At 38.1% G+C, this 21,352-nt stretch overlaps 1 protein-coding gene across 1 annotated transcript; it reads right to left on the bottom strand.

Annotated features, from left to right (window-relative positions):
• Positions 1–5,661: 5,661 nt before the first annotated feature.
• LOC148350053 (PR domain zinc finger protein 12-like) lies at positions 5,662–19,788 on the bottom strand. Its single transcript, XM_088356054.1, has 5 exons — positions 19,482–19,788; positions 9,719–9,909; positions 7,639–7,794; positions 6,227–6,359; positions 5,662–6,152 (listed from the first exon to the last, which is right to left on the bottom strand). Exons 1-5 carry the CDS (start codon positions 19,699–19,701, stop codon positions 5,665–5,667), a joined length of 1,188 nt encoding a protein of 395 aa, XP_088212180.1. The 5' UTR covers positions 19,702–19,788; the 3' UTR covers positions 5,662–5,664.
• Positions 19,789–21,352: the final 1,564 nt, after the last annotated feature.

Below are 21,352 nucleotides of genomic sequence, written 5' to 3'. Positions count from 1 at the left end.
TGACTCGGCCACGTATAAAGTGTTGAAGAGAAGCGCCAAAAGCCATCCCCGAGTTATTGCTGTCGAGCTTGGAGGTGAGAAGATCATAAAAAGCGCTATGCTTTGACTACTTTTCTCAGGTAGGTTTTTTCTTACGTTTTTTGTTTTTCTAACTTGGATTTCGAGGCAAATTCTTGAGTTTCCTTGCAGCGTTGAGCCATATGGTTGACATGGTCGCTGCTTGTTGCTGCGCTACGCAGAAGAAGACCGCAGCAGCAGGATGAATCAACCGCTGTCAAGGTATCTACAGTATCTATCTATCTGTGTCAGGGGTGTCAAACTCATTTTAACTCTGGGGCCACACGATAGAACAAACATTCTGTCGGGGGCCGGACTAGTAGATTAAAGAGAAAGAAAAAGAGGGATAAAGAAATAAGAGAAAGAGGGGGGAAAAGGAGGGCGGGACAAAGAAAGAAAAAGAGGGAGAGAGCGTGAGAAACAAAAGATAAAAAGTCTTGAAAGAGGGGGGAGGAAAGGGAGAGGAAGAAAGAAATCCAAAGAGAAATAGAAAGACAGAAGGAGAGAAAAGAGAAAAGAAAGCGCAACGCGTAAGAAGAGAGAACGAGAAAAGAGAAAAAGGGAACAAAGGAAGTTAGAGCAAAATAAGTTAAAAAGACACAGAGAAAGAAAGAGACAAAGAGCAACAATGGAAAAGAAAGAGAGACACAGAGAGTCAAAGAGACAAAGACAGATAGTGGGGAAAAGGGGTGGAAAAGAGAGAGAGAGAGAGAGAGAGAGAGAAAGGAATTCAAAGAGAAATATAAAGACAGAAGGAGGGAAAAGAGAAAAGAAAGCGTGAAGAGTAGGAAGAGAGAAAGAGTAAAGAGAGAAAAGGAAAAAAGGAAGCTAGAGCAAAAGAAGTTAAAAAGACACAAAGAGAGAAAGAAAGAGACAAAGAGCAACAATGGAAAAGAAAGAGAGAGGCACAGAGAGTGAAAGAGACAGAGATGGAGAGTGGGAGAAAAGGGGTGGAAAAGAGAGAGAGCGAAAGAGAGAGAGAGAGAGAGAAAAAAAGAAATTCAAAGAGAAATAGAAAGACAGAAGGAGAGAAAAGAGAAAAGAAAGCGCAAAGGGTAGAAAGAAAGAGAAAAGAGAGAAAAGGAAAAAAGGAAGTTAGAGCAAAATAAGTTAAAAAGACACAGAGAGAGAAAGAGACAAAGAGCAACAATGGAAGAGAAAGAGAGAGACACAGAGAGTGAAAGAGACAGAAAGAAATCCAAAGAGAAATAGAAAGACAGAAGGAGAGAAAAGAGAAAAGAAAGCAAAAAAGGGTAGGAAGAGATAAAGAGAAAAGAGAGAAAAGGAAAAAAGGAAGTTAGGGCAAAATAAGTTAAAAAAGACACAGAGAGAGAGAGAGAGAGAGAGAGAAAGAGACAAAGAGCAACAAAGGAAGAAAAAAAGAGAGACACAGAGAGTAAAAGAGACAGAGTAGGAGAAAAGGGGTGGAAAAGAGAGAGAGAAATACAAGTAGAGTGTCTCTGTGAGAGGCACCTGGCTTTGGCAACATCAAGTGGACATTTTTCAACCTGCAGCTTGTTTTTCTCTTGTACTTCTCTGAGTGTTGTCTTGCGGGCCAGATTCAATCCCTTAGCGGGCCTGATCTGGCCCGCGGGCCGCCTCTTTGACACCTGTGATCTATGGTATCTACCCATCTGTCTCTGTCTGTATAATGTCATCAAATCTAATGCAGGTCAACAAGTATGGACTGTGTGTCAGGACCAGAAGACAACCCGTCAACAAGTCAGTTGATTCTTCGGTCTCGGTCGGATGCTTGTTCCCATGACGACTTTTCCGGAAACTTCCCCAAGAGAAGTCGGATCACGTCTGAAAGCTGACAACCACCGCAAATTCCGATGATATCAACAGGGTCGAGTAGGATTACTTTAACCGGATTACTTTCAATGACTTTTGGATGACTCCAATACCAAATATGCTAATAAAAGACAAAAGAAACTAAATATGAATACAATGATGACTCACAACACGTGGTAAGCTTTCTCTCCTGGCTTTGATCTCTTTGATCTCTGGCAAAACTATTATAAAATCAGGATTGGGTAGGGTTACTTGAACTGGATTACTTTCAATGACTTTTGGATGACTCCAATACCAAATATGCTAATAAAAGACAAAAGAAACTAAATAGGAATAAAATGATGACTCACAACACGTGGTAAGCTTTCTCTCCTGGCTTGGATCTCTTTGATCTCCGGCAAAACTAACATGAAATCAGGGTTGGGTAGGGTTACTTTAACTGGATTACTTTCAATGACTTTTGGATTACTCCAATACCGAATATGCTAATAAAAGACAAAATGAACTGAATACGAATAAAATGATGACTCACAACACGTGGTAAGCTTTCTCTCCTGGCTTTGATCTTTAATCAAATCTCTAGTTTCTTTTGTCTTTTATTGGTATATTTGGAATTGGAGTAATCCAAAAGTAATTGAAAGTAATCCGGTTAAAGTAACCCTACCCAACCCTGGATATCAATGATGGATTGTTTGATTCCTCTTCCGATTAAAAAAGTGCATGAAAAAAATCCAGCTGTGTATTCTGAAACAGAACCAAACTGATAAAATCGTTTTTTTGTTCATTTTGAATTGTCTCCACTCAATATTTTACTTAAGTTTTGTCATGCGACACTTTCTTTATATATCAACGAATGTGGATTTTTTTTTTCCGTCTTGTTGGGAATTAAATATCAAAATGTATCGTTTACCAAATTGTTCGAATTACTTTTCTGACTCCATTAACCAAACACGACCCACATTCCCCCCCCAACAATTTATGCACACTCGTTTCTCGAGGGAAAAGATGAACAGGAAGCCGAAATTTCCACACGGGGGCAGATTTATTTTCCCTAAAAATTTTAAATAAGTGTACTCCATCGAAAACAGTCGAATTAGTGACGTTGGAGTCTGTGTGAAGCAAGTCCTTTAGCTTTCTCCTATTGGTCATCTTCTCCCCACATAATGGCGTGCTGGCTCCTCCCATGGGCGTGCCAAGGAAGCCCCCCCTGGGCGTCGCGATGTCTGGAATACTCAAAACAACGTTGCTACGTCATCAGGGCCTTTCTGCGACTGGATGTGCTGATCATCTTATCAGCCTTACATCCTGTTCCCGCCGTTCCTGTAAACAACATTTTCTACCAGGGTGCCCGGACTTCGCACCACAGCCCAGTCAGTGAATATCTTTTGCATTCAATGTAATTTGTATTCGATCGTATAAAATCCTTTATAGTCCAATGTATAAAATCCTTCAGTCTGTATCATTTCTGGCCTGTGATTAGACAGTCGCCACACGTGGATGCCTGTGATACCTATGCCTGAGAGATAATCCATTGTGGGAAGTTGCTGCTATCTTGTGGGGGCTTTGGAGAACTACTTTGATTGAATTTCATTCAAATCAAGGGTTATATATATCTGAAGCCCGTCTTATCTTCTTAAAGGATCTGTTTAAATTTTCGCTTTTAGTGACGATAATAGAATAGAATATATCTTTATTGTCATTGTAACAAAATGGGTTGAACATACTGTGACAACGAAATTGGACGTGGCACTCCAGTTTCACATTTAATGAATTTAATGAATTTAACGCTTGTCAAACGGGTGCACCGGCGCCCCCAAGGTAATAAGAGGGTTAAAGTCCTATAGTGTTTCACATAAGAATAAGGACCACAATGCATCATTTTATTTCATATTTATTTCAAATACCAGAGGCACAAATGTATTTACATCACAGATATACAGAAGCTTACGATACTTTTCGATATTTGTCTTTCGGTATTACACAATGTTTCCGTCTGTACAAGTTTAAAGTGACCATTTTTTTATCTAAAACGTGTCGCAACATTTCACAAAACACTCGAGATAATACATGTGTTTTTGCTTATTATTTTAATCGATAGTGTATTTTCTCACCACTAGGGGTCACTTTATAACACACACTGGGGCTTTAATATTGACGGATATAGCAAACAATATATCTTTAAATAATTCCATTGATTATTTAGATCAGGGGTCAGGAACCTTGAAAGCCATGAAAGCAAAATATTTAATTTTTTTTATGTTTTTTGAGAGCCACAACATATATTTTAAGACAAAATTTAACAAAACTACTTTATTCCACTGTGTTATGTTTGATGATGCGACAAAATCTGTGAATTAAGAATCATTCCATAGCCTGTGTGTGATATAGGGAAATACTTAAGAATGTTGCTATTTAGCCATAATGGTTTCATAACAAGGTGCGTGCAGAGCAAAAATGTCACAAAATTCTGCAAACAATAACAACACTGATAGTTTTAAGGATGTGCTCTATGTGTGCAGAGATCCGCCCGCCCATACCACTCACACGATCAAATTGCTCCGGGTGCTTGACTGGCATTTTAGAGTGTTTATAGTTTGTTCTCTGGGTTTTCATTGTTAAGAGTCTCAACAGTGGACATGGAATGTTTAATGACGTTTTATAGAAAATTCAATAACAGTACTGATAGATTTAGGGATGTGCTCTGTGTGTTCAGAGATCCGCCCGCCCATACCACTCACCTGATCAAATTGCTCCGGGTGCTTGACTGGCATTTTAGAGTGTTTACAGTTTGTTCTCTGGGTTTTCATTGTTAAGAGTCTCAATAGTGGACATGGATTATTTAATGGGGTTTTATAGAAAATCGGGAAATCATTGAGAGGATTCTCATGACTCTTAATATACATTCCTGACCCCTGATTTAGATCATGAAAGAACAAAAGTTTTTTTGCCCGTGACAGCGACCAAAAGTTTCAGAATGTTGGAAACACGTGACGAAATAGTTTACGCGTCTTTGGTCATGCGCCAGCCGAGTCCTCAAAAATGTCGATACAATACTCCAACACGCGATGTGTTTAATTGCCCGCTAAAGTGCCTAGTTGCCGTAGTTTAGAGGCTTGTTTACGACTTTTTTGTATTGAAATCCAGTTGAATGCCATGTCACGTTGGTTGTTCCATGAGTTTAAAATTAAACTTCTTCTCATTGCTCTTTTTCCTTGCCACGGATTCCGTTCCGGTTGTACGGGTGAGCGCAAGGTAGTCGGCCAAAATCAACCTTCGAATCCTCAAAAAGGTTCGCAACGGGCTCGGTCCTTCAAATAGAGTTAATTTGTCTGTCCAAGCTGGATTTTGTAAGCCCGATCTCACCTCTACCGCGGGTATCTCCGTCTTACTCGTCAGAGCACCAAAATTAAACTTCTTCTCATTGCTCTTTTTCCTTGCCACGGATTCCGTTCCGGTTGTACGGGTGAGCAAAAGGTAGTCGGCCAAAATCAACCTTCGAATCCTCAAAAAGGTTCGCTACGGGCTCGGTCCTTCAAATCGAGTTTGTCTGTCCAGGCTGGATTTTGTAAGCCCGATCTCACCTCTACCGCGGGTATCTCCGTCTTACTCGTCAGAGCACCAAAATTAAACTTCTTCTCATTGCTCTTTTTCCTTGCCACGGATTCCGTTCCGGTTGTACGGGTGAGCAAAAGGTAGTCGGCCAAAATCAACCTTCGAATCCTCAAAAAGGTTCGCTACGGGCTCGGTCCTTCAAATAGAGTTAATTTGTCTGTCCAGGCTGGATTTTGTAAGCCCGATCTCACCTCTTACTCGTCAGAGCACCAAAGCGGGGATGTGGTGAACCAGCGGCACGTGGTGGTGATGGTGAAGATGATGATGGCGGGCCACCGGCGCCATCTGCTGGGCGGCGGTGGGAGGAGGAGGCGGCGGGGGATGCGGCGGCGAGGCGACCGGCTGCCCGCCCGCTTCGCTGTTCGCGGCGGGCTTGTGCCGAGCGCTTTTCTGGTGCGCCCGCAGGCCGGCCAGTTGGGAGTAGGCGCTCTGGCAAACGTGGCACTTGTAGGGTCGCTCTCCGGTGTGCAGACGGACGTGGTTTCGGAGCGTGGAGGATTGGCTGAAGCGGCGGTTGCAGAAGCGGCAAACGAAAGGTTTGTCCAACGTGTGGATGCGCATGTGCGAGCGCAAGTTGCTGCGGGAGTTGAAACCGCGGTGGCAAATGACGCAGCGCATGCGACCCGACGAATGCATGCCGGACGAGGACGACGGCGGCGAGCAGGACGACTCGCAGGATTGGGCTTCATCTGGAAGACAGCGAATACGTGAGAACGCGAATTCCGGCTTTGCCGAAAAAACCTCGACTGAAAAGTTTTCTCACCGTTCCTGCTCTTCTTCTGCGGTTGCTGCTGCTGCTGCTGTTCTTCGTCTGTGCCCGGGACGCCAGGGATGCCTAGGAAGGTGTTGTGAGTGTTTCCGTACCACACTAGAAGTTCCTGGTCTGGCGGGATAGTCTGAAACCAGAAATTTAGACAGAAAATTCATCTTTATTGTCCTATACCACAGGTGTCAAACAGGCGGCCCGCAGGCCAGATCATGGATCCGGCCCGCGAGACAACACTCAGAGAAGCGCTAGAGAAAAACAAGCTGCAAGTTGAAAACTTGATGTTGCCAAAGCCAGGTGCCTCCAACAAAGACACTGTACTTGTATTTCTTTCTCTCTCTCTCACTCTCTTCCACCCTTTTTTTCCCCACTCTGTCTCCATCTCTTTCACTCTCTGTCTCTCTTTTTCTCTTCCTTTGTTGCTCTTTGTCTCTCTCTCCGTCTTTTAAACTTCTTTTGCTCTAACTTCCTTTTTTCCTTTTCTCTTTCTCTTTTCATACCCTTCCCTCTTTCTTTTCTCTTTTCTCTCCTTCTGTCTTTCTATTTCTCTTTGGATTTATTTCTTCCTCTCTTTCTTTTCCCCCCTCTGCCACGACTTTTTATCTCTTTTGTTTCTCACGCTCTCTCACTCTCTCTCTTTTTCTGTCTGTGTCCCGCCCTCCTTTTTATATGGTGAGAGAAGCACAAGAGAAAAATGAGCTGCATCGCATTATGTGTCCACTAGATGGCACCACTTGCAAAGCACCCATTGTATCTGTATTTCCTGACTACAGGGACCAGAACAGGATCAGGACCCAAACGTGTGACGTTCTCACACGAGCCTTTTATTTTACGGGATATGGGGAGTCATGCACTTTAGGCAGCCGGTCTGGCGTGGAAAGACGGGAAGCCAGAGATCGATTCCAATTGCCCGAGTTGATACCGAACAGATGGGGTCGATACCGGACAGGACGGGACAGACAAGATAGATAACAAATCAGGATATCGAAAATAAACAGGAGAAACTAGACGGGAACAAAAACTGGAGAAAATAACAAACAAGACAAAAACAGATGGAAACAAAACTGGAACCTGAAATTAAACAGGACAAAAATAAATGGGAACACTACCGGACAGGAGATACCAACAGGAAAACATGACCAAGTCAGAACCCACGTCTTGCGGGTTAGAAGTTTGTTGACGGGCTGACAAAGGAAGAGTGAGAGCGCTGAGCTTAAATAGACGGAAAGCCCATCTCTGGTGCCACATGGAGGGGCCAATTCGGCACCATGTCAACCGTGACACTCATGGGCGTGGCCAATTGGGCGCCATGGCCACCACGACACCTTTATTCTTGATCATACGTCCATGAAATTTTAGCTTCATCGAAGTAAAAATCTGCTAGCATGGAACCAAAAGTGTCTTCCTACCTCCACAGCTTTGTAATAGATGCTGCTGCCAATCTGGACCACCTCCAGGTTCTGCTCCTGCTCGTTGCGGGCGCACTTGATATAAGTCATCCAGCTCCTCTGGTCCTCCTGGCTGGCATCGATGAAGTATCTCACTGTGCCGTCTTCATTGAACACCTTGATTTAAAAAATAAATAGATGAAGTTGTTGAAATGCCATGAGTCATTCATGGGGAGAACATGCAAACTCCACAGAGGAAGGCAGGTAGCTGGAATTTTTCCTGTGACTGTCATGATTACTGATGTGACTCAGCTGTGCCTGCTCATTTGGCGCCACCCGCCGCGGGTTCTTATTGGCTCCCCTGTCACTGTTAGACCCAGTCCTGTCAATCCCCTGTTGTCAGTCCGTCTGCGAACCTCATTGTATACTAGGCAAGCCTTTTTCGACCCTGACTCCCACCTGTCCTGTTTTTGCTCCCGTCTGTCTACGGCTTCGACCCGTTTCGATCCTGACCACGTCTGCTCTCCCGTCCCGGCTTATGACCTCTTTTTGTCCCCGACCCACGCCTTGCTCTCCCAGTCCCGGCTACCGACCAGTTTTTCCGTCCTTGACACCGCCATCAAGATCCACTTCCGTTTTCGGATCACAATCCGAGTACGAGAGCGACTTGCTTCCCGCGTCCAGTGAGCATCGGATCGCGGGCGCTGCCCTCCCTCTTTCTTTCGATAAAATTGTAAGAAAACGTTACGCGATTGGGTCCACGCTACGTGCTGGTCGTGACAATGACCTTAGATTGGGACCCAAACGCGTGACGTTCTCACACAGGCATTTTTTTTTTACGGGAAATGGGGAATCATGCACGTTGGGAAGCAGTCTGGCGTGGAAAGACCAGAAGCCGGAGACCAACGAGATCAATACCAATTGCCCGAGTAGATATCGGACGGATGGGGTCGATACCGGACAGGACGGGACGGGCAGGATTGATCATGAAACAGGATATCGAAATAAAACAGGACAAACTAGACAGGAACGAAAACTGGAGAGAATAATAAACAGGACAAAAATAAACAGGAACAATACCAGACCGAAAATAGCAACAGGGAACAGGACCGAGTCAAAACCCACGTCTTGCGGGGCAGAGGTTTGTTGACGGACAGACAAAGGAAAAATGAGAGCACTGAGCTTAAATAGACGGAAAGCCAATCTGTCAACGAGCTGCAACTGGTGCCACACGGGTGGGGCCAATTGGGCGCCATGGCAACCGTAATAGTAACAAAAAATATGTTTTAATTAAACAAGTGGAAGAAAAAAACGGTAAAATGTTTCTAAAAAGATTATTTAAATCGTGTAAATATACAGAGGCACCTAAAAGAAGGTAACACATCTCATTCATCAACAGAATATAAAGTTAAAAAACATCTGAAAAAGCTTGTGTCATAAAAATGTCGAAAAAGAAAAATCCAAACTTTTGCCTTTTACGCTCCTTTAGATTGTCCCTGAATGCGTCATCTACTCTTCAGAAGCTGCGTTTTCTGGCTTTTTTGAAGGCATCATTGGAAGAATCCGATGGACCACTTCGTGGTTTATACAGATCACACGAAAATTATATATATTTAAATATAAATATACGTTAGCTTTGAAGCTAGCTATCACCATACATTTTTTGCTGTTTAGCAAGCTAGATACCTCCCTTTTTTATTTTTTTTGCAAGCAATTGAGCTAATATTTTATCTTTTTCTGATAGTCATCAAGCTAAATTTTGGCGTCTTTGCTAGCTAGCTATCTAGTTTTGGTGTGGCTCCCTTAGCTAGCTCCCATATAGTTTCTTTTTTACCGCAGTATAAATTTTACATAACAATATTATTATCATTGATATAATCATATTTGGAATTTTGATTCTATGTATACCAAATTAGATATTTACTTTTTCCATATTTAGCTTTAAATATTCCCGTTCTGTGCCTTTAAGACTTTTTGTGATAAAGGGCTAAACAAATAAATGTAACTTTAATGTAAATATAAGTTAGCTGTTCTCGGGGGCCCCCTAGTGGTCGCTCATGCCTCGGTCTGGCTCTGGAAATGACCCTTAAAAGAGACTCACCTCCCACATCAGGTTGTTATTCTTGAGAAGGTCCACGTGTTCCGGGGACAGGACTTTGCCAGTGAAGGGGCCCATCTCGGTTCCGGCTTTGATCCACGTCTTGGAGAAGATTCCAAGACCTTCTCCCGGGATGGAGCTCTGCGCGATGATGACTTCGCTGGGGAGAACCAGGCTGGACAATTTTTGCACCTCTGTAAAAAACGAAAACAATGAGTTGGACATTGTTTAATCTCGTCTTGTAAATTGTTCCGAAGTTTGACTCCACACACAGACACACACATACTTTTCCTGGTGGTTCTCACCTTTGGGATAATGAATTTACTACAGCCCCTTAAATTATAATTTCCCTTTTTCCGAGTGAATAATTTTTGGATTTTTTTCTAGCATTATGTTTTTGTTGACCTTAAATAGCAGTTGTTAAGTTAAAAAATTAACTAAATCATCCAATTTGAATCATTTGGACTGTGTTTTTATGTTTAATATCCGTGCATCATTTAATATCAAAATCCATTAAGAATATTTATTGCATGCATGTTTTTGTATTGTACTCCATTCCACTGGGAAATACACATTTAAAAAGATATATATATTTTTTAATAGATGAGACAAAATCTGCCCGTAAATACATTAAGTTTTTTAAAAACTATATAAAAATAGGTATAATTCACATTATTATTCCAATCTATGCTTTGATGCCATTTTGTTTTAATTAATAATAATGTTTATATAATAATTGACCGGAAATAAACGCATTTCTTCACAATATAGAAAAATTGAAGCACTTATTAATTGGATTATTGTCATTTTAATTTGAATTCTAAATTAATTATAATTCTGTGTTCTCTTTTAAGATTTTTCTTTATACTGGGACTTTCAGGACTGTCCCCGGAACTTAGAATGTTTGGTTATTTATTTTCTGTAATGCATTAAAAATATGATAGATTTATTACAAATCGTGTTAAATATTGGGAGTAATTTAATATTTTTGATATTGTTTTGGGTTCGCAGTTAATTATACTGCTTTTTCCTTTTCCATGCTTTATATCAAACTGCTTTTTTGCCCGATTTTATGTTTTTTATTTTATAGAATATTGTTAATATACCCCATAAAACCCCGATTTTAATATATATGTAACGGGTGTCATAATAAATTTTGTTATTATGAATATTATTATGATTATTTCTTATTATGATGACTTTTGTTATTATTAGTTATTATTATATAATATGTCGATCATGGCCTACGGCCCACTGGTACACTTGTGAGAATTAGAATTAGAATTCGTATTTATTGTCATTAATATCAACGTTGTATGCAACGAGATTAGACACGGTACTCCAGGGTCAAACGTAGTATAAAGACTTTGAAGAGGAAAAAAAAGAGAAAGACTATCATGTGAAAAAAAACAATGCTCGGAAAAATTCTTCTTAGAGCGCTCGTCTTGGGATCAAGAGGTCGCAGGTTCGATTCCCGTCTCGTCCGTGTTATATGTCGAAGTGTCCTTGGGCAAGACACTGAATCCCTAACGCCCCCAATAAGCAGGTAGGCGCCTTGCATGGCTGACACCCTATTGGTGTGTGAGTGTGTGTGTGTGTGAATGGGTAAAGTGTGAAGCACATTGTAAAGCGCTTTGGGAGGTCTTCATTGACGTAAAAAGCGCTATAGAAATACAGACTATTTACCATTTATAATGAAGAATAATAGCGGGAAATTAACGGGATCAATTTAAAAAAAAAACATTATAATTTCTAGTATAGTTGTTTATTTTATTCAGTGTTGGGTAGGGTTACTTTAACTTGATTACTTTCAATTACTTTTGGATGACTCCAATACCAAATATGCTAATAAAAGACAAAAGAAACTAAATAGGAATAAAATGATGACTCACAACACGTGGTAAGCTTTCTCTCCTGGCTTTGATCTCTTTGATCTCCGGCAAAACGAACATCAAATGCGACAGAAACAAAATGAAAAGAAATCCAAACATCATTTTTGCCGTTCCATGTATTCCGTTACTTCCCAAGCCTGCACAAAATTTAGTAATTTTACTCATATTTAGTTTCTTTTGTCCTTTATTAGCATATTTGCTATTGGAGTCATCCAAAAGTAATTGAAAGAATTCCAGTTAAAGTAACCCTACCCAACCCTGATTATATTCTAATGAGTTTTCTCCATAATTAGCACTATTAATAAGTCAAGTCGCGTTTATTTGTGTAGCCCTTAATTACAAAATGTCTCAAAGGAATGCACAGGCCATTACACCAATTAAGAAATACAATTCGTCGTTTTTTAATTGCATTACAGAAAAAAAACGGACTTTATCAGCATATCCCGTTGCAGTTTTGCATCATTTCCATTTTCATCTTAGAATAAAATAGAATAAAAAGGAAGTAACATCATTTAAACGAATACCATTCAATAGAATGAAAAGGAAGTCATAAAATAGAATTAAGAAAATAATAGAATCATTCTATTTCGTGTTGGATTTCGATTCAAAAATAAAAGTAAGTAAAAGCCACCCAATCCCCCTCCGAGTTTACCGGCCCCCAAATCCTCCGTTTAATTCGATTATCCGCTCGAATTCAACGTTTTTGTCGCACGCAGGAGAGCAGTTTTACCCCCTAAATCGGCAAAAGCGCACAAGGAGGAAAATCATAATGGAGAAAAACGAAACTTTTTCCCCCCTCTCCCTTGTATTTAAAAGCTGCAACAACACCACCAAAAAATGATAATAAAAGCTTTGTCCGCTGAGGGTTAAACGGTCCTCCATTGCGCGGACTCCAGCAATTGGTCACGCTTCAGATGTGATATTCATTAAAAAGCAAAGGAAAAAAAGAGAAAAGATCTTGGGGGGGGTGAAAAAAAAAAGAGAGACGGCTAATTCCAAATTCATTATCCTTTTAAGAAGTTTGTAGCAATAAATTTGCGGTGAATGGAGCGGCGCCCTGTTGAAAGGGCCTCAGGAATCCGCGCATAAAAAATGGAAAGGCGATTAAATGGCTGACACGCCATGAATAGCATTAGATTTAGCCTTCACGCCGCATTATGTGACCAACAGCAAAACGTTTTCTTTTTTTTTTTAAAGAAAAGAAAGAAGAAGAAAAAGCGAGACGACGATGGAGCCCCACAAGGCTGCCAAGCGCTGCGAAAGAGACTGTCCGAGGATTGATGAATACCGGGAGAAAGTTGCAAGAAAAGGGAAACTTTTTCCCTTCTTTTCTCCCTTTTTCCACCCCTCCTTTTTTTTGAAGTAGACACTTTCCCAGGTCACCGCGCAAAGTTAACCAAATGAATTTAAATGCGCTTCATTCAGGGGCGACTTAACGCGTTTAAGGACTTCGGCGACGGAAAGCAAGTTGGGACAAATTTCATCCCGCGCGACGGTTCAACCATGGGCGTTATCTGCTCGTTTTTAGAGGTGCTCAATCACCACCAAAATTGCACCCAAACCACCTAAAAAATAATAGCATTTTTAAAACTCTCCTTACAGGCTTAAATATAAAAAACGCTAGCTTAAATATATTTAAAAAAGGAATACGAATGAAAATGTGGACAATGCAACGTCGGAGACACTCCGCTGTCTTGAAATAGTTCAGTCCATTTGATTCCTAGCACAGCTCTCCCCACACTTGCGGCATAGCGGCAGAGTCTGCAGAGCAGGGGCGTCAAACTTATTTTAACTCGGGGGCCACGCGATAGAACAAACATTCTGTCGGGGGCCGGACGAGTAGATTAAAGAGAAAGAAAAAAGAGAAAGAAATAAGAGAAAGAGGGAGGGAAATGGAGAGGGAGGGACAAAGAAAGAGAGAGAGGGAGAGAGCGTGAGAAACAAATGATAAAAAGTCGTGAGAGAGGGGGAAAAGAAAGGGAGAGGAAGAAAGAAATCCAAAGAGAAATAGAAAGACGGAAGGAGATGAAAGAGAAGAGATAGAAAGAGAAAGAGAAAGAGAAAAAGAGAAAGAGAAATACAAGCAGTGTCTTTGTTCGAGGCACCTGGCTTTGGCAACATCAGGTTGAACTATTTCAACCTGCAGCTTGTTTTTCTCTTGCGCTTCTCTGAGTGTTGTCTCGCGGGCCGGATTCAATCCCCTAGCGGGCCTGATCTGGCCCGCGGGCCGCCTGTTTAACACCCGTGCTGTAGAGGCTCAGATGTATGTTATTACGGAAGCCCAAGAGTGCCATAAATCAATTAGAAAATGGACGTGCAATTCATAAAAACGGCTTAAAAAAAATCATTCAATTGGTAAAAGCAACTTTTAAAAATAAAACAGGCCCAGACTGGAAAAGCCTATTTAAGATGTTATCATAATTAAATTGTATATGTTGTATCACTTTAAGCACAATTCTTATAATAAAACTGGCATTCCATGAATAAATCAAATATATTTGTATTAAAATGTCTTCATCACTGAATTTCCTTCTTATAAGTCATTCGAAAAGACTGTTTTTTTTAAACAAAATAATGGAGAAAACAACAAACTTTTCATTCCTTGTAGTTAAAAGCTGCAACAATACTACAAAAAGAAAGTCTGATAACAGTTCTAGCACTATCAAGCCTTCTACTTGGGTAAGGTTTGTTGAAAAAGCGCCAGGGAGCCACTAGGGAGCGCCAAAGAGCAGTATGACTGAGGCAGCTCCAGAGCGGTTTGTACACGAAATCATATGTTTATTGATTTTGTTGGTATTTATTGGGGGCCCCTTGACACCTAGCTAAAGACACTCACAGTAACCTAAAATACTACCGAGTATATTTTCACAAGAATCGGTTCAGCACTTTTGGCGCCTATAAGCCATATACGAACACACAAACGCAAATCGGGATTTATATAATAGCCTAGTATCTTGTTTCATAAGGCTCTTTTTTTTATTAATTTGATCTTACTCTTAGGGGCTGTTTTTTATTAATTAAATGTTCATTTTCAGTCTGTTTAAATTCATTGGTGTTTGATTTATGAATTGAATTTTGGCACTCTGGGGTTTCCGTAGTAAAGAAGTGTTTCTTTTTCATTGATTTATCAGGGTGAAGAATTACGTTTCTTGATTAAAACGTGTTGGACTCGAAAAAAATCACTTAAAATTAAATGGTTGGGGGGGAAAAGGCGAAAATAGGTAGAAGAGAAGCGTTTCTTAATTATTTTAATTTTCTCCTTTTAGACTTCTGTTTTTGTTGTTTTCTGAGTGGAGGGAGAAGTATAAGTATTGTTCCCCGCCTTTAAATTAATCTTAAAATAAAAATACAAGCACATTAACTTGGAGCTGGCCTTCCAATGTGAAAAAACGAAACCATTAAATGAAAGGCCGTTAAAATGAAGACTATTAATAAACATTTTGGAATTTTCTGTAAAGTGTTCATGCCTTTTGTTCAATAAAGCTTTTAAAAACAAATGAAAGGTGAAACACTTCCGGTTTTACGATTTACTTTGCTTCTCTTTTATTTTTGTTTATTTTTATTTTTTTCTCTATTAAATTTGAGTTTTTAGTGTCAGTCTAAGAACTAAAATATAATAAATGTAGTAAAATATTCTTTTTATTTCTTGATTTATCTCGGATAGAAAAAAAATACCACCACAATTATGGTTTTTCGTTGTATATTAACTTTGATGTAAACGAGCTTTTACTGTAAACTGTAATAAATCAAATCCAATGAATATAAAATATTAAATATTATTAAAATATATAAGACAATATATTGACTCTTTGTGCCATGACAATAAAGGTGTTCTAACTCTATTCTATTCTAAAATCTCCTCCTTTATCCCCACCAACAACGTGAAATACCTCATACACAGACACACACAAAACGGTTAAAATGCAATAAAAAAAGAGAAATATTGATAAAAATACAATATTGATTATGGCGAGGCACAGACTAACCATGTGAGGAAAAGGACCAGCAGGAAGCTTATCCCCACGCATATAGGGGTGGCAGAAATGAACACATACCCGCAAAACGCGTTATAAACGCCTACCGCTTTAATAAAATCGACTGCTTTTTCAAATTGAAATAACGGGAAAATTATTTTGAGTATTTGAGTCTACGGCTGGTTCTATTTCAAAGCGAGACTACGTCTTTGTGCTCTATTGATTTGTGTTTTTGTCGAAGTGTCTCATTTTCTGTTTCAAACAAGTAATTTAAAAAAAATATTTAAATAGAGTTTGCCATCAAATCTACTACCTTTAAATGGCAAAAAGGTAAGCATGTTTGTATCCGGCGCAATATTTTTCTTTCAAACTTCAAAGTTTTCATATTCGGTCTCTCTTCTTCTCTTAATTCAACTTCTTAAAATTATTTCTTAAACATATTTGGGTGAATTATTTTCCTCTTATGTTTTTTTATTCGTTGTTTTTCAATTTTACTTCCTTTTTTCTACTTTTCTTGTCTACACTTCTTTGAGTTTAAAGGCAGCGGGCACCCATCACTTTGGTCCATGACTGCCCCCTATCATTATGGTTTTTTGTCTATTTTCCACTCCTCAAATTGTAATAAAGTGTAAATATATCCTTTGTCGAGACCTATTTATTCAAATCTAATCCTTTCTGCGACATTTTCTTGATTTCTTCATCTTCTCTTCCCCCCCTTTTTATATTTCTTACCTCATGCATTCTATTATTACATGCTCCACCGATTATTATTATTGTAATAACGTTTTTTTCTTCTATACTTTAATTGCAATCAACATACTTCTTCTACTATGACTTATTCTTCTTCGTCTATTTTCCCTCCAGCAACCCGGAAAGAGAGCAAACAATCAATTAAGTTAATTAATTGACCCAATAAGCATACAAAGTGCAATAAAATGATGAAAAAAGGAAATAAAGAAAATGTTTTTGATTTGGGAGCAGGGGAAAAATAGACGAATGAATGAATGAATGAATAAATAAATAAATTCTCATTATTCTCATACAAATACTATACAGCAAAATTAGGATATTGATTGATTAATCTAATTGATCAAATAAAAATATAAAGTACCAAAAAAAAGTAAACAGAGTAAAACAAATGTTCATTTAGGAGCAGGGAAAATATAGAAGAATGAATGAATCAATGATTAAATGAATGAATGAATGGCCTTTAAATTAGAAAATTAATTGATTAATTTAATTGAGCCAATAGAAATATAAAGTACAACAAAAAATGGAAAAAAAAAATCAAATTAAGTAAAAAAAAATTTTAATTTAGGATCCGGGAAAATATAGAAGAATGAATGAACCAATAATTAAATGAATGAATGAATGGCCTTTAAATTAGAAAATTGATTGATTAATTCAACTGAGCCAATTAAAATATAAAGTACAATAAAAAGATAGAAAAAAGGGGAAATTAAGCAAAAATAAATGTTAATTTAGTAGCAGGGAAAGCAGAAGAATGAATGAATGAATGGCCTTTAATTTAGAAAAACGATTAATTCAATCGAGCCAACAAAAAAATAAAGTACGATGAAAAAGGTAGAAACAACGTAAATAAAGTTTAAAAAAAAATGTTAATTTAGGAGCAAGGAAAAAATAGAATGAATGAATGAATGAATAATTGAATGAATGATTGGCCTTCAAATTAGAATATTGATTGATTTAATCGAGCCAATAGAAATATAAAGTACAACAAAAAAGATAGAAAAAAGCAAATAAAGCAAAAAAAAAGTTAATTTAGGAGCAGGGAAAAAAAATAGAAGAATTATTGAATAATTGAATGAACGAATGGCCTTTAAATCAGAAAATGGATTAATTTAATTGAGCCAATAAATTATAAAGTACAATAAAAAAGATAGAAAAAAGCGAATAAAGTAAAAATAAATGTTAATTTAGGAAAAGGGAAAATAAATAGAAGAATGAATGAACGAATGAATGGCCTTTCTTCTCATTATACAAGTACTGTATAACAAAATGACAAGGATTCTCTCTTCAGTGCAATAAAAACGTAAAAAAGTGCAAAAAGATTTAAAAAAAAAAAAACAATCTAGTAATAATATATAATAAACGTGTGCATATTCTCATGCAGTGACAGTTGTAGAAGAGATAATGCCCACGACACCTACTGGTAAATCATCACCGTGCGACAATTTGTATCAAATATATGCATACGAAAATAAACACAGTCATAAGCGAAACAGCAGGTAAACAAACAGTCCTATTACAAATTAAATTATTTGACTATGCAGCCGGGAAAAAAAGTTGAATTCCTATTTAAAAGTGGTTCAAAATCTCTATATGAAATGTTTTTACCCTGGAGTGCCGTGTCTAATCTCGTTTCACTGCGTTGATATCAATGACAAGAAAGACAATTCTTTTCTATTATTTTCGGACTTTTCATTCTATTAAATGATATTCGTTTCAATTATGTTACTTCCTTTTTATTCTATTCTATTCTTAACTCTATTCTATGACTTCCTTTTTATTCTATTCTATTCTTTTCTTAACTCTATTCTATTTATTTCTTAACTGTATTCTATGACTTCCTTTTTATTCTTTTCTATTAACTATTCTATGACTTCTTTTATTCTATTCTTTTCTTACCTCTATTCTATTTATTTCTTAACTCTATTCTATGACTTCCTTTTTATTCTATTCTATTAACTATTCTATGACTTCTTTTATTATATTCTTAACTCTATTCTGACTTCCTTTTTATTCTATTCTTTTCTTAACTCTATTCTGACTTCCTTTTTATTCTATTCTTTTCTTAACTCTATTCTATTTATTTCTTAACTCTATTCTATGACTTCCTTTTTTTCTATTCTATTAACTATTCTATGACTTCTTTTATTCTATTCTCAACTCTATTCTATGACTTCCTTTTTATTCTATTCTATTTATTTCTTAACTGTATTCTATGACTTCCTTTTTATTCTATTCTATGAGTTCTTTTATTCTATTCTCAACTCTACTTTATTACTTCCTTTTTTCTATTCTATTCTTAACTCTATTTATTTCTTAACTCTATTCTATGACTTCCTTTTTATTCTATTCTATTAACTATTCTATCACTTCTTTTATTCTATTCTTAACTCTATTCTATGACTTCCTTTTTTTCTATTCTATTCTTAACTCTATTCTATTTATTTCTTAACTCTATTCTATGACTTCTTTTATTCTATTCTTAACTATTATATTTATTTCTTAACTCTATTCTGACTTCCTTTTTATTCTATTCTATTAACTATTCTATGACTTCCTTTTTATTCTATTCTTAACTCTATTCTATGACTTCCTTTTTATTCTATTCTATTAACTATTCTATGACTTCTTTTATTCTATTCTCAACTCTATTCTATGACTTCCTTTTTTTCTATTCTATTCTTAACTCTATTCTATTTATTTCTTAACTCTATTCTATGACTTCTTTTATTCTATTCTTAACTATTATATTTATTTCTTAACTCTATTCTGACTTCCTTTTTATTCTATTCTATTAACTATTCTATGACTTCCTTTTTATTCTATTCTTAACTCTATTCTATGACTTCCTTTTTATTCTATTCTTAACTCTATTCTATGACTTCCTTTTTATTCTATTCTTAACTCTATTCTATGACTTCCTTCTATTCTATTCTTTTCTTAACTTTATTCTATGACTCCCTTTTCATTCTATTCTATTATTTTCTTAATTCTATTTCATGACTCCCTTTTCATTCTATTAAATGATATTCGTTTAAATGATGTTACTTCCTTTTTATTGTCTTCAATTCTAAGATGAGGAAGAGTTGCATTTTCCCCTCTATTCGAAGCACGCGAAGCGCTCCCTCCGCGGTGGCGACGGCGGCTTACCTCCGGCGAAGGACTGGGCCAGAACTTCGGCGGTGAAGGCGGTTCTGGTGCACCCGGGGTCGGCCTGCAGAGCGTCGCCCCCCTGCAGGACGTTCCTCCAGCGGCCGTAGAGAAAACTGTGCAGGACGTCCGAAGTGATGACGTCCGAAAGCGAAGCCCGCGACGGACATTTAAATCCCGTCTTGAGGGCCAAAGCCTCGGCGGGGAGCACGGAGCCCATCTTGGGGAAATTCTGCAGGAGGAAAAACTTACGGGAGAAAGACGAAGAAGTCGAGGAGGAGGAGGAGAAAAGTGCGGCTCTCCTCTGCGAGGGAGATCTGGTGTTGTCTGGGCTCCTGAGGGTCTCTTTAAAGTGGTCGGGGGCCCCCCTCCAAGCCCCCGAGATCCTGATGACTTATTAATGACACACCCCTTGCAGCCTGGGGCTGCCCACAATGCGGGGAAATCTCCTGAAGGCGCCTGATAGGCAGGATTACTTGAACTGGATTACTTTCAATGACTTTTGGATTACTCCAATAACAAATATACCAATAAAAGACAAAAGAGACTAAATATGAATAAAATGATGACTCACAACACGTGGTAAGCTTTCTCTCCTGGCTTTGATCTCCGGCAAAACGAACATAAAATGAAAAGAAATCCAAACAGCTTGCAAACATCATTTTTGCCGTTCCATGTATTCCGTTACTCCCCAAGCCTGCACAAAATGGAGTCATTTGATTCCTATTTAGTTTCTTTTGTCTTTTATTAGCATATTTGGTATTGGAGTAATCCAAAAATAATTGAAAGTAATCCAGTTAAAGTACCCCTACCCAACCCTGCTGATAGGACAGGGGTGTGGAACTCTGTTGAGTTTGGGGGCCACGCGGTTAAAAAGAAAAAAAAAACATCTTGAAGGCCAGAGTAGTATATTAGAGAGAAGGAAAGAAAGGATAAAGATAAAGGGACAGGGGGAAGGAGAAAAAAAAATGAAAGAAAGAATGAGAGAAGGAAAAAAGATAGAGACATTGACATAGAGAAATAAAGATATAAGGAAATAAGTCAAGTTAAGTCATTTTAAGGAAAAAAGGAAAGAAAGAGCGAGAGAAAGAAAAAGAGTGAAAAAAGAAATAGCGCAAGAAAGAGCAAAAGAAAGAGCAAAAAAGAGTGGAAGAAAGAAATAGAGCGAAAGAAAGAGCGAAAGAGCAAACAAAAGAAAAGCAAAAAAAGAAAGCGAAAAAGAGCAAAAGAAAGAGCGAAAGAGCAGACAAAAGAAAGGAGAGAATGAGAGACAAAATTCAGAAAGGAGAGCAATACAAAGAAAATCAAACAGAGGCAGACAGAAAGTCACAGAGAAAGAGACTCAGAAAAAATGAAAGTGAGGACAGAAAGAAAAATAATGAAAAAGAGAAAAGGAGAGAAATCAGAGCGAAATCAATAGATAAATCAAGAGAGATTTAGAGAGCAAAAGTGAAAAAATAAGTGAGACAGAGAGAAAGAGAAAAAACAGAAGAAAAATAGAGAAAAAAAGAGAAAAAAGAGACAGAGAAAGACAGGGAAAAAAAGAGACAGAGAGAGAGAGAGAGAGAGAGTCTAGGAAAGAAAAGGAGACAAATAGAGACACAAAGAGATAGAGAGAGAATGCGAGAGAAAAAGAGGGAAAAGAGATAGAGAGAAGATAAAGAAAGAGAGGGAGAGAAGTATACAACTACAATGTCTTTGCAAGTGGCACCCGGCTTTGGCAAACCCAAATTCACATATTTCAAACCACAGCTTGTTTTTCTCTTGTGCTTCTCTCAACATCATCTCGCAGCCAGATTCAAGGGCCTGACTTGGCCCGTGGGCCGTATGTTTGACACACATGCTGTAGGAGGACAATCATGACACAAACA

Source organism: Urocampus carinirostris, chromosome 16 (assembly GCF_059441175.1).
Source record: "Urocampus carinirostris isolate Australia breed hairy pipefish chromosome 16, RoL_Ucar_1.0, whole genome shotgun sequence".
NCBI classification, from domain to species: Eukaryota; Metazoa; Chordata; class Actinopteri; order Syngnathiformes; family Syngnathidae; genus Urocampus; species Urocampus carinirostris.
The sequence above is the reverse complement of the archived record's forward strand: the minus strand, read 5'-3'. Positions and strand labels throughout refer to the sequence as shown.

Coding starts and splice junctions, on each gene's coding strand:
- LOC148350053 (XM_088356054.1), bottom strand. CDS start 19,701: ATGGGCTCCGTGCTCCCCGCCGAGGCTTTGGCCCTCAAGACGGGATTT. Junction 9,910..19,481: donor GGCCCAGTCCTTCGCCGGAG/GTAAGCCGCCGT, acceptor CGTTTTTTACAG/AGGTGCAAAAATTGTCCAGC. Junction 6,360..7,638: donor TCTATTACAAAGCTGTGGAG/GTAGGAAGACAC, acceptor TTCTGGTTTCAG/ACTATCCCGCCAGACCAGGA.